We start from the raw sequence: 14,097 nt of genomic DNA, 5'->3' as shown, positions 1-14,097 counted from the left end.
AATCGTATTATGTGCAAATTTTTATAATTTTCTAAAGTTCTGTATTCCTCATTTCAACTAATTTAAACTTTTAATAATCAGTTGTTTATCTGCAGTACTGTTTAGCAATTAACGTGTAATAATAATAATAATAATAGTAAAATTTATTTCCTCAGAACTAATTACATCATCGTCATTAATATGATTTACTCAAACATTTTCTTTGTAATGTTTTTCGTGTTCATGCAGCTTCCCTGCGGCGACCGGCGTCTTTCCTGATGTTTGATATTGTTTTTATGGCCGCCTGTCATGGTTGTTCTGAAGACCTGGAAGACGTCGCCCGAGTTAAAAGACTGACGCCGCTAGCTGAGATGCTAACGCCCGGAACCCGGGATGTTTTTAGCGAGCGGTTGCTTTTCCCGTTACTTGTTTTGACTCCAGGCTTTATCCCACCTCTCATCCCGAACAGAGATTTACATCTCTTTACAGTGAATTTGTGAGAAGTTATTCTCGTCTCGCATCAGGTAGCAGATTGATTACATAACTGTCAGAAACCGGCCTCCAATCCTGAGTTTTACTAGCTTTTCTCTCAGGACCTCCGTCCCCCCGTCGAGGCCTCGGTATCACCTCGTCCTCTAATTGTTTCAGGACTCGGGCTCAGGTTGTACTTGGCAGCTGACAGCAGAGAAAATGTTTGGCCTGTTTGTTTTTCTTGTAATTAGCCCTAAAACGGCCTGTAATACAGACTGCTAATGGTCCTCCGAGAGCCCAGCCTGAGTCAACACACCGCGGTGTGTGTGGAGCTGGTCAGGCGTGTGAAAACGAAGCTTTCTGAGAGTGTGTGTGATGTGAAAATGTTAGTTTTCCCATCCAGACTCTGTTCTGCTGTGTATCACCAAGACACACAGACAGATTCCCGCCTCTCAGACCACCGTAGCCACCTCCACCCTGTTAGCAAAGCAGCTGAGAGGCGATGACGTCAGCTGGTTTGAACTGGGATTGGACTGAATCCGATCCTGGTTTTCTTGTTTGGAAAGTTTGGGAAGGTGAGAATCTGCAAGCTGAAGTCTGGTCCGCCTGAAACTGTTGGTCCAAGTTCACTTTGTAACGTATAGTCCTGGTCTCATAAGGAAGCTGTGACATCTGAGTCCGAAAAGTCAGTAAAGCAGGGGTGTCCAAACTACGGCCCCTGGGCCAACTGCGGCCTGCAGTTCATTTCAGTTTGGCTCACAGGAAATTTTATAAATAGAACAAGAATGTTGCCCCCACTTAAACCTTTGCCTGGGTGTCCTGCACGTAATCCTGGGAAAAAGTAAAGTAGTCCTAGGAATGAGTATAGTCCAAGGAGCGACTCCATTGGTCCTGACATGTTGCTATGCTACATGTTAGCATCACCGCTGACATGTTGCTATGCTACATGTTAGCATCGCCGCTAACGCTATGTAAGTTGTAGCTAGCTAAGTGTATTGCTGGATGTAAAAGCTGTTCGGTCATTTTCTTCCATTCCTACATTCTAGAGCTTGTTGTATTTTTACATGGGATTGTTTTGTGGGGTTTTTTTGAGCTGAGAAACACTTTTTTTGTTTTTTCGGACTTTTCTCTGATTTATGAGCAGCAGACTGAGCCCAGATCAGTGTTGTTGGAAGAAGTTTGAGCTGGAGGCCAAGCAGCTGACAGAAATACAGCTCCAAGACATTTTTATGAAGTTTTCTCTGATGGTCTCCGTGTGAATTCTCTCAATGTTCAACAGCTTTTTTTTTTCTTTTCTCATGAAGCTTTTCTCTAAATGTGAAAGCAGACAACTGAATCTTCGAGCTCCAAATGTGATGAAGTCCTGGTTTGTGTTTGTGCAGCGGGAGCAGGAGAACGCCATGACGCGTCTGAAGAAGCAGCAGGCGGAGCTGGAGGCCATGAGGCTGCGTTACCTAGCAACAGAGGAGAAGGAGGCGGTCCGGCAGGATAAACAGGAGCTGGACAGCATCAGGAACGAACTCAACAGGTGAGGAGGAGGAGCCTCCAGTAACAACACATCATTTGACATCTGATCAATTGATCAGAAGAATTTGTATGATCAATAATCAGCTGCATCAGTCTCTTCAGGTCATATTTTATTCCCAGTTGAAGATAAACAATATATTAGACATCGTTTCAGAACTTCAGAACTACATCATTCTGGAAGAAAAACTTCCTTATTTTTGTCGTCCACAGGTTGAAAAAACAAGAAGAAAGGTTAGGCCACGCCCCCAATGAGCCTGACTCCGCCCCCAGCCTGAACGAGTGCGCAGAGGAACACCTGAGTCGACTGCTAGAGGAGAGAGACACGCTGCTGAGGACAGGGGTCTACACCCACGAAGACCGGATCATAACTGAGCTCAACAGACAGATACAGGACGCCATGAGGGACAAAGGGACGCTGTGACACCTGAGGCTGCAGCAGCCAATCAGAGACGAGCTTAGACCTGACGTTGCAGCGGCCAATCAGAGACGAGTTTTCTGATTGGAAATAATTTGAAAGTTTCTGAAAATAATTTTTAAAAAAACTTTGAAGTTTTGAAACAGAAGAATTTCAGCATCTGAAGAAAAATGATCTGAAAAAGTTGGAATAATGAAAACTTTTTCCATGAACTGTCGGATCCGAACGTAGAAAATCTCTTCGTTTCATTGGTTTACGTCCAACCTGAGCGTATCAACATGTTTATTTTGGAGCACTTTTATTTTTTAGTTCATCAAGTTTCAGGACTTTAAAGCTCCGTGTGGATTCATCGTCTCTTCATGTTTTAAACCCGTCCTTCCTACTCCAGACCTGAAGAGGTGTTGCAGGATAGACGGACTCTTAGCTGTGAAAACATTTTTTTATCTGAGTGCTGAGTTTTCCTGCAGTTTTCAGTGTCCATGAAGTATCTGATCCTCCTCCTACCACTGCTGGAAAAGCATCTGTTCCTCAAACTTCATCTTCCTCACGTAGCAGACGAAGCAAAGCATCTGGCATCGATCTGTCGGTTTTTAATGTTCTGACCTAAACGCGTCTCATCACACCATCACGATGAAGATGATAGTGAGGATGAGGAGTTGAAGATGTTGACTAAAACTAAGAAAAACTAAAATCCAGTATTTTAGCTGGTTTGTTTTATTGACCCGATTTGATGAAGCTGATTTCAGATCAGCTCACAAACGATCAATAAATGATTTTTTTAAACTGAACTGAGATCCTGAAACATCATAAAACAGCAGACTGCTCCTTTAAAGTCTGAACGTTTGTCGTTGTTGTTGGACAGCAGGTGGCGCTGCACTCTGAGTTTATTTATCTGTTTGCTTTAATAAAAACTTTTTGTTGTTTTATAACAGGAATCAGTTTCTGATCTATAGATTAGTAATACCAGACAACGATTTACTGATCAGCTCAGAGCAGATTATTTTGAAACATTGTTTAAAGTTGAAGCAAAAAAAATACATTTTTGAGCTAAAATTTATTTTATGAAGTTCAAAAAACTTCCACCAGAACCATCTGTTGTTACTGTCGTGTAAATGCTTTTAAGCATTTTCCTGTTTCTCTTTATTCATGTCTGTTGATCTTCTTCCGCCGTTTTTCGGTCGTTCATATCTTCAGCTAGGTTCAACCGATGTCAACAAGTTTGGTATCAAAACATTTTGCTCATTCAGCAGAAGGGTGCTCGAACTTTTCTACTCTATAACTTTCACACTTTAAAAAATTAAAAAAGTTAAATAATTTAAATTTTGCCATTAAAATGGATTGAAACTGTTGAAAATTCAACTAAAACTTTTGCCTTTTCAAATCGCTACTGCTTCCACAACCTTTAATCTAGAAACACCATTCAAACTTTAAACAAGTCACAACAGATTGGGCTATTTAAATATTACTTTTCTTGTCGATATCTTTTACCATTTATGAAATTTTGCAGTTTTAAAATCATTCAATTTTTTCCCTGATCAGTTCTTCGCTATCACTGTAGCCCATGGACCGTATATGAAAGATGGATGGACCCTTCAACAGTTAAAAGTGAAGCCTTCCCCCTTCATCCACTTGGGGCTCCAAAACAGAGCAAATCCCCATAGACTCCCATGTTAAAAAGACCAACTTCACAGCAGAAATAAACATGTTTACAGCAGGAATAAACATGTTTACAGCTGGTATAAACATGTTTACAGCACAAATAAACATGTTTACAGCACAAATAAACACGTTTACAGCAGGAATAAACATGTTTACTTCACAAATAAACATGTTTAAAGCAGAAATAAACACATTTACAGCAGAAATAAACATGTTTACACCACAAATAAACATGTTTACAGCAGGAATAAACATGTTTACAGCCTGGTACAAAAATCCATTTTAGGTTTAATAGGTCAGGTTTACCTTCATGACAACTGTGAGGGGAGTGAATTTTTTTCTAACTCGTCTGTTTAAAAGTAATTTAATCTGGAAGTTCGGCATATTTAGGGGCGTGTCCTTTTGATTGACAGGTACCCCATCGCCCACTTAAAGTAAGAAGAACAAAGAACAACCGCGGTTTTTAGCCGGTTAACAACGTGTCTTAGCTTTAGCCCGCTTACCTCCGTTAGCTGGTTAGCTCCTGTTACCTCCGGGTTAGCTCGGTTAGCTCTTAGCTACAGAAAGCTCTGAGTTCGCTTGATGTCAATCATCCACCATGACACTCACAGCCCCCCTCTCAGCTCCGCCTATTTGCCCATATTTGTATTTTCTGGGCGAGACGACACACATGCCCCTGCCAAGATGGTGATGGTAGGAACCGCCCACCGAGCTTCAATTCTGCTCTTCAGAAACCTACGGGTGACGTCACGGAGGCTCCGCCCATCTTTTATATACAGTCTATGCCAGGCCTCTTCAAATGGCGGCCCTCCAAGCAACCCATTGAACCTGACTCCCAGGCTCCACTGTTTAAATTCAGTTCACTCCAGGATAAAATAATTTACATCCCTGTGTTCCTGAAAGCCTTCTGTCGCTCATGGGAAAAAAATTATTTCGCTATCTGTTACGGTTTTTGTGTAGCGTTGAGATGTTCGTAGGGCTCGCAGAGGCCACTTCAACAAACTGTCTCCTTCAAACTGCCTGTCAGTTGGAACGGAGTGAGTGAAGGGAGGGGCCGTTGTCATGACAACTAATAGGCCAAAGGTGTTCAGTGATGATTCAGCACTGTTAATACAGAGCTGTTTATGTCCTGTTACTGTAGAGATATTCCTCTCTGTCTGCTTCCTGTCTCCTGTTTATGTCCTGGTCTACCTGTCCTCTTCCAGATCTCTTTCTCCCTCTCTTTCTCAGGGCTTCCAGGTACATTTGTCTGTCTCTCTGTCTTTGTCAGACCCTGCAGGTTTCGTTCTTCCTCTGTGTCTTTGTTTCTCAATACCATTAAACTATTCCAAAACCACACCAGTTTGAACTTTAAATTTATCAACAACTTCAGCTTTAGGATAATTTCCACTGAGGCTTCAATAAGCAGATTTTAACCATGTTCAACTGTCTTGCACCCGCTTAAGTTCAACTTTCAACCCTTTTCCCTACATTTAAACACCATTTTAAGCTTCAACACTTGTCATACTTCCTTTAGCTTTATAATTACGTCTGCTAAAGGCTTAAATAAGAATATTTTAATTTCCAACTGTCTCACTTAATTTGCAACCTTCAGCCATTTTCAAGATTTTGAAACACTGTTTTGAGCTTTAAATCTTTCTACTGTTGACCTCAGCTGTACAACTTCTTCAGCCGATCATTCAACAACCAGATTTTAGCCATCTTCAACTTATTTCAGCTCAGCTTTAAGCCAATTTGACCATGTTTAAACATAACTTTTTGCTTTGAACACATTTGCAAGAACAGCAATTTTTCTAGTTATTGTTTTTGTTCTTATTATTAATAATATAATTGGTCTGATAGTTTTTATTGTTAATGTTGATAATTGTTGGGCATATAGAAGTTATTTAGTTGATCTGGTGATGAGTATGTGTCCTGTCCAGCACGGCAGCGGCAAAATGATGGTCTGGATGATGAAGCGGAAGTGAGATGTTTCACATTGCAGGAATTTCCAGGTGGATTTTACTCGGTTTAATGTTAACATGATGTGTCGTGACAAAACAGCAGAAGAAGAAATGGATTAATGTACAAATACAACACATGAACGCTGTGTGTGTGTGTGTGTTTTGATGGGAAGGAGATGTTTCCACAGCATCCATCCATCAGGAGGAGGATCACAAATGTGGCGTGATGTTTGAAGTCTCGTCCCGTCGGGTTTGTGTTGGAGCGTCCGGCTTGTTAAACTCCTGACTGATAACCGGTGGATTCTACTGGGAGAAGAGAGGAGTTACGCATGGAGTTCAGTCTGATCTGGACCTGGTGGTCTCAGACGGACCTGCATCCAGAACCATCATCACCACCAGCTGATTAACGAGCGCTACCAAGGAAACCTTCAGCTCTAATTTACCGAGCTACAGTGATGGAATGGAGTCGGATCAGCGTTCTGGATGGATGAGGAGGAGGAAGGTAGGGAAGCTGGGCTGGTCCTGGACTGCAGTCATGACCTGAAACAACCCAGACCGGGTTCTGCTGGACACCTGAAGACACGTTTTTACAGGAAAAACTGGACTAAATAAGACCTGAAAGTCTGTATCTTCCATGTTGGAAGTGTTGGGAACAGAACGGAACGTCACAGAACCAGAAAACTGAACCGGTTTTTATCAGACCACCATCTTCCATATAGCACACACCTGGACCCTCTGCTGTCTCAAGAGGACTACTTGCTTTGTCTGCGGTAGCCTCCAGGTCTTGGAGAGATGAACTATGTTATTATCATGATGATTATTATTATTATTATTGTCCAGTTAAAAAAACAAACAAACCCAAAAATCAAGTTGTGAAATTCCGGGTCATTTTGAAGGCAACATTTGGCCACCAGGGGGAAGCAGAGAGGCAGTGAATGCAGCATGAACACCTGATGTCATCATACACCTGAAGCTCCTTTCACAGCTGATCTGGCTCCCGTACGTCTCAGGTAAGCTCCTCACCTGTGGTCTGTTCCCACCAGGAACAGACCATTAAAACCCGTCCGCCCATTACCTGATAAAGTACATGGTTTATTATTACTGTCAGACAAGCAAGGACGTCTGCTCAGTCCAGTTAAACCACAGTATGACCCACATTAGTTCACCAGGACCAGGCCGGGAAGGAAAACCTCCATCAGAACCAGAACCGGGAACGACCTCCATCTGGAATCGAAAACTGGTTCCCAGAGGTTCTAAAGCTGAAGCTTCAGTTATCACAGAACTGGACCCCAGTCTGGCCTTCTGTAATCTGATTACAATCCCATATCTGGCCTGTAATCAGCAGCAGTGATGATGATGATGATGATTATAGTGATGATGAAGATGTTAGTCATGCATCGGTCTCCTCTCCGCCGTTTTTCCTTCACATTCTTGTCATGTCTGCTTTTTTCCAGTCGAACTTGTTTAAACAAACGAAGTTTTCCTGCTCCGTCAGCAGTTCGTTTGTTTTTCTTCTCCCGCTCTAACTGCTGCTAATTAAAACTATCACTGCTGTAATCTCATTACATGAAACCTGAGCTGCTCTGTGTTAAAAAGCCATGTGTGATGGTTTGTTTGGGTTGTGGGTTTGGATCCCACGGAGAAGAAAAGCAGCGTGATTGATGCCTGAAGGCAGCGACTGTGTTTGTTTCAGAGAATTTGTTGAATCCTCACAGGAATAATCTGAAATCAGGCTGGAAAGCAGAAAATCCTGCAGAAGGGGGAAGTGGCGGAGTTGAGCGGATTACCACCGAGAGGAAACGATAATCTGAGATCAGGACGGCGCTCTGAACCGTCGCGAGACAAGTCGTCTTCCCACCTGAGGCGAGTTTCCAGACGATGCAACAGATTTAAAGGAAAAGTTTTCTGTCACGATGCAAATAACCCAATGCAGACGTCCCACAACACACTGGGAGACGTCCCAATGGAGACGTCCCACAACACACTGGGAGACGTCCCAATGGAGACGTCCCACAACACACTGGGAGACGTCCCAATGGAGACGTCCCACAACACACTGGGAGACGTCCCCCAACACACTGGGAGACGTCCCCCAACACACTGGGAGACGTCCCCCAACACACTGGGAGACGTCCCCCAACACACTGGGAGATGTCCCAATGGAGACATCCCACAATGCACTGGGCAACGTCCCTTTGGAGAAGTCCCATAACGCACCGGGAGACGTCCCAATGCAGACGTCCCACAACACACTGGGAGACGTCCCAATGCAGACGTCCCACAACACACTGGGAGACGTCCCAATGGAGACGTCCCACAACACACTGGCAGACGTCCCAATGCAGACGTCCCACAACACACTGGGAGACGTCCCAATGCAGACGTCCCACAACACACTGGGAGACGTCCCAATGGAGACGTCCCACAACACACTGGGAGACGTCCCAATGGAGACGTCCCACAACACACTGGGAGACGTCCCCCAACACACTGGGAGATGTCCCAATGGAGACATCCCACAATGCACTGGGCAACGTCCCTTTGGAGAAGTCCCATAACGCACCGGGAGACGTCCCACAACACACTGGGAGATGCCCCAATGGAGACATCTCACAACACACGGGAAGATGTCCCATGATGCACTTGACTTCTCTGTGCGGATTTTACTCTCCATGTACAACATATGTGTGATCAGTGGAGTGGAAGCCATTTGGTCCCATTGACTCCCATTATAATCACATAGTTTGGATTTAGTTTTATCCCAACGTTTCGTTGTATAGGGATTAGGGTTAGTGTAAACAAACAGTCAACAATCAGTAAACAAACAGTAAACAAAGCACTCGGAAGGTTTATGCTTAGAAGCAAAAGGTTTCAGCTTTATTTCTGTTCCAGACTTCATTCTGAACGTTCATTAGAAAAACAAGGGTGGCGGGAGATCATGCAAACAAGTCAAAATAGATCCCATAACTCATGTCGTCGGTTCGATTCCGTCATGGCGGACTTCCTGTGAGACAGGAAGCAGGAAGTTCTGGATGTTTTTCCCCAGAAAACAGCAGACGTTCAGGAATGTCTGCTGCTGGAACTCTGGAAAAGTCTCTGGATCCAGACTGGGACCAAGTCTGGAACAGATTCTACTGAGAACTCTGGTCCAAATGATTTCATATAAAACCTTTCATGGTGGTTATTTACTATGTACACCAGTGGCTCATTCGCACGAAGAGATGTTTCACTCAGTTTTACTGTCAGAAACACAAAGACAGGAGTGGTGGTCCATCAGGTGGTCCAGCCGGTGGTCCATTAGGTGGGCCAGCGGCTGGTCCATCAGGTGGTCCAGCCGGGGGTCCATCAGGTGGTCCAGCCGGTGGTCCAGCCTGTGGTCCATTAGGTGGGCCAGCGGCTGGTCCATCAGGTGGTCCAGCCGGTGGTCCATCAGGTGGTCCAGCCGGTGGTCCATCAGGTGGTCCAGCCGGTGGTCCATTAGGTGGGCCAGCGGCTGGTCCATCAGGTGGTCCAGCCGGTGGTCCATCAGGTGGTCCAGCCGGTGGTCCAGCCGGTGGTCCAGCCGGTGGGCCAGCGGCTGGTCCATCAGGTGGTCCAGCCGGTGGTCCATTAGGTGGGCCAGCCGGGGGTCCATCAGGTGGTCTGGGTGATCTGCTGTAAAGAGGAACCAGTTTGTGTCATCTGACTTGTTAACTTTAAGCAGCAGCTTCTCTTCAGACAGTCTGAGAATAAAGTGAAAAGTTTCATCTGGGATGATCCAGATGAAATCCCACCTCAGAAACCAGAGCAGGGAGGAAAAACTAGCAGATACTGAACCTGGACCAAGTCTGGACCGGGATCTGCAAACTGGAGCTAAATCTGGAATCTGCTTGTAAACATGATGAGTGTGTTTTCCCTCCACACAGAGGCCACTGAAGAAGAACGAAGGTCTTCCTCAGCAACGTCCAGCTTCACCACGTGTCACTGGAACAGTTTGACTTCAGAACGTGAGGTGATCCGGCGTTCTAGTCGCGTTGTCATGGGCAACCGTCTCCCAGCTGCTTTAACGCTGGCTCAACTTAAAAAGATGAAGGTAATGTTCATGTAAACTCATTTAGTTTTGGTTAAATGAAAATGGAATAACTGAGATTGTTCATATCCACACGTCAGCGCTCTGGCTCGCTGCACGAAAAACACTTCTCCCAGTCTAACCAGTATGCTAACACGAGTGGTGATGTTCTCTCTGTACCGTCCTCCTTCCAAACATCCCATCAGCATGGTCTAAATGTAAACATCGGCATGTAAAGGTTCAATTTCCCATCAGCCTTTGCAGTTTTTGCACCAGAACCCCTTTTTATATGGACGACATGTTGGACCACGCTGTGCTGCCCGTGTTTGCAGAAGACCACCAGGAGGTGTGTTGGGTCTCGATACACCGCCCCCTGCTGGCTACTGACATAGTGCAGCTTGTGAAAGCGTAGCATCATTTTTTTTGCATGTGCTAAAAAAAGCGCAGCCATGATGCATTCAGTAAAAGGAGCTAATCATGGAAAAATAAAGTTAAAAAAATTCAAATAGAGGCTGTGTGGTGACATCAGGGAGAATAATGCACGTGTTCCTGAGGACATGTCCACATAGACGTTCCGGTCCATCTGCTATGGGTTTATGGTTTTACTAAAGCTTGTTGTTCCATCCTCCACGAGAAGCCAGAACTTTCTTCTTGTTCTCGAAGACAGTTCTCGACACATCGGGCTGGCAGAACTTTTTTATCCCGGGATTCCGAGAAGTATCGTGTGATTGGTCGGACATGTGAGGTGGGCGTGGTTAACATGGAGAAAACATGAAGTGCTTCCGCATTTTTACTGTTGCAGGTAAAACGATAAAACAGCTGATCGAGGTGGTGAGAAAGTACCAACATTTTTACATGTGGCATTAAAACACTCGGACCCAGCTGCCCCGCCCTGCCACGTGCACGCCCCGCCCCGCCCCGCCCCGCTGTCCTGAAACTAGAAAAGCACTTGGAGAGCAGAAACCTCCGCCAAACCTGATGTCAAAGAATCCTTTTAAAACATTCCTGGATCCAAACGGTGATCCGGATCACCACCAGAATTTAATCACTTCTTCATTTTCACATTTCCAACAACTCTGGAAATGTTTATAAAAATCTGTCTGTAACCTTTTGAGTTATCTTGAGCTCAAAGACGGCGGGAAAAACATAACCTCCTTGGCGGTGGTAACAACCGGGTTCATGGCACATAAAGCAGACGTCGCCCCCCGCAGTGACCCCTCCCCGCTGCAGACCTGCTTCTCCTGGAGGATGGATGGACCTGCCGAACAAGAAGGTTTTTCTTGTTCTGGCAGCCTGGAGAGACAGAACTCAGTTCTTGGTTCTCGTGGAGGATGGAACAAGTTTTAGAACTGGCATTTTGTTACAGAACAGTATTAGCCCCACTGAATAGTAATATTTTTCATGTTTTGGTAAATTAAAGTCAGAATTATGACTTTTTTTTAATGAAAAAAATCTTTGTTAAATATGAAATTTTGGCAAAATAAAAGGATTCTGAGATTAATTTCAGAATTTTAAGGAAAAAAAATGCAAATTTTGATTTTTTTTTTCTGAAATCAAATAAGAAAAAAATCCTCCAAATAAAATGAAGTCTTAATCCTGACTTTCCAGAAAGAGTCGTTCCTGAACCAACGATCCCATCGCTCTACCGTTTCCTCAGCCCGCATGTTCAAATCCCCCAGCACCTGCAACCATGGAGGATCACTGTGTAATGTTACGTCTTTATAGAAAACTTTATTTAAATGTTGCTGCCTCTGTATTGCTGAGAATGCAGATGACAATTGCAAGAACGAAAGCATGAACTCGTAGCAACATGCTGGTAGTCTGTAACATGGATAAACGGGATTTGATTTAATTTTATTTGACTATATCCATCTGTCTCTCGTCATTTGTAAAAGATGTTTTCCTGAGGTCTTCAAGATCTCAAACAAAAACAATGTAAATTTAACTTCTATGTCACCACACAGGCTATGTGGAATAATTACATGCTGAATTGTTTCTGGAGGAAGATGATAAAATTCTGCTTCACCCCATGAAGAGACGCTCACACCCAGATAGATCGGTGGACAGGCGCTCCGATATTTGGAAGGATTTGTTGTACCATCGTAGAATTTTAAACATGAAATATCATGGCAATGCAACAAAAGCAAAGCAGCTGATGTTAGCATTAGCAGCTAAACCACAAGTAGCACAGCAGCTGATGCTAGCATGAGCGGCTAAAGATGTTAAGATAGAGTTATGGAAACTAAGAGCAGCCATGCTTGATTTTTTTTTTAACATTATCAGCTGATAACAGTTGAATTAAAAAAAAAAGATAAAAAAAAAAGTGAACAGGAAACACATGCTCTTGTTAGCTTACAGGTGCTAACCGTGATAATATAATTTTTTAACCAGTTACAGCAGGTAGCTGGCTCCAGACAAGGCTTTTATCGAGCTTATGATCAAATTTATCACAAAACAATCTAACAAGCACAAAATAAGCCTTCAAACTCAAACGGAGTCTGTCTACCTGTAACCAACAACGTAACTTAATTTTGATTTACATGTTAAATACTTTAGGAGCAAATATTGCTTTCTGTGATTCATTTAGAATAAATTTTAATAATGTTACGGCCCAGAGCAGAACACCACGCTACAATACTTCTGTTCTGTAAATACAGAATTAGCTTCATTAAAAATGAGTTTGTTTTTTTTTCCTGCAGTGAAACATTCTTTAAGTTTTGGTTTATAAGTCTTTGGAAAACAGCTGTTACACTTCTCTTTTCTCATTATTATTATTATTATTATTATTATTAAAGCTCTTTTAACTCTCAGGCACAAAAAGCTATTTGGTGTTTGTAACTGTGCTTTTACCCTCGGCCATTTAAATACAAAGTGTATCATTGTGAGTATTTACACACTGGAGGTCATTATCTTTCAGACAGCAACAACTTGAAGAAGAAAAGAGCAGGTTTTCTGATATTAGCATTAGCAGCTGAGACTACCATGAGCATCTGAGACTAGCATCTGATGCTAGAATTAATAGGTGAACCTCAAGTAGCACATCAGCTGAAACTAGCATTAGCCACACTAACCCACAGGTATTATAGCAGCTGAGACTAGCATTAGCAGCTAAACCACAGATACCATAGCAGCTGAGACTAGCATTAGCAGCTAAACCGCAGGTACCATAGCAGCTGAGACTAGCATTAGCAGCTAAACCGCAGGTACCATAGCAGCTGAGACTAGCATTAGCAGCTAAACCGCAGGCACCATAGCAGCTGAGACTAGCATTAGTAGCTAAACCACAGGTACCGCAGCAGCTGAGACTAGCATTAGCAGCTGAACTGCAGGTACCGCAGCAGCTAATGCTAGTATTGGCAAATAAATGGCAGAAACCAACGCATCTGAAGCCAATATTAGCAGCTACACTGCAGTTACCTTAGCAACTCTTGCTAGTTTTAACATTGGATGCTAAACTCATTAGGTAAATCTCAGGTAGCACATTAGCAGCTGATGCCAGCTTTGGTAGCAGCTGATGCCAGCTTTGGTAGCAGCTAATGCTAGCGGCGGCAGCTGGCAGGAGGTTTAGCTGCTGATGCTAGCGTAAGCAGCTAAACCTGAATGATATGGCAGAAATGAGTTTCTACTCTTCAGACCAGATGAAACCAGACGTTGCAACCATAAAAAAAAACATGCTGCATCAACTTCGTATTTAACACCGTGGGATAATTTCTATAAGAAATCACAAACTTTGTCTCTTCCTCCGACATCATGCCAACGTTAGAGCTGCAAGAATCAACGTTGACAACATTTTTTTGTTTTTAAAAAAAAAAAAAAAAAAAGTGCTTGCAGCACAATATAAGCAAGAAGATAAATATAACTTTTCTTTAGTTTTTTGTCTGTGTTTCAACACACTGGTGTAAAACATGGCGTCTTCACACGTTAGGGTTGGTTGTGCTGTTTACTTTGGTTCCTTTGTCCTTTGGCATTGCTGTTGTAAAGAGAAAAAAGAAAAACTTAAAGCTACAGGCTGACTAGAAGTCTGAATTTTTGGTATTTCTTTTTTTGTTTGGTTT

At 43.4% G+C, this 14,097-nt stretch overlaps 1 protein-coding gene across 4 annotated transcripts in view; it reads left to right on the top strand.

Moving 5' to 3' along the window:
- Window positions 1-3,315, top strand: part of cep120 (centrosomal protein 120) — a 90,667-nt gene extending 87,352 nt beyond the window's left edge. For all 4 annotated transcript variants that reach the window (XM_079250719.1, XM_079250720.1, XM_079250718.1 and 1 more), the window contains exons 19-20: window positions 1,833-1,978; window positions 2,188-3,315. In XM_079250719.1, coding sequence (XP_079106845.1) covers window positions 1,833-1,978; window positions 2,188-2,398 — 357 coding nt within the window. In that variant the 3' untranslated portion in view covers window positions 2,399-3,315. The remainder of the gene's footprint in view (window positions 1-1,832; window positions 1,979-2,187) is intronic.
- Window positions 3,316-14,097: the final 10,782 nt, after the last annotated feature.

Source organism: Telmatherina bonti (genome assembly GCF_933228915.1).
Source record: "Telmatherina bonti genome assembly, chromosome: 13".
NCBI lineage: Eukaryota > Metazoa > Chordata > Actinopteri > Atheriniformes > Telmatherinidae > Telmatherina > Telmatherina bonti.
The sequence above is the reverse complement of the archived record's forward strand: the minus strand, read 5'-3'. Positions and strand labels throughout refer to the sequence as shown.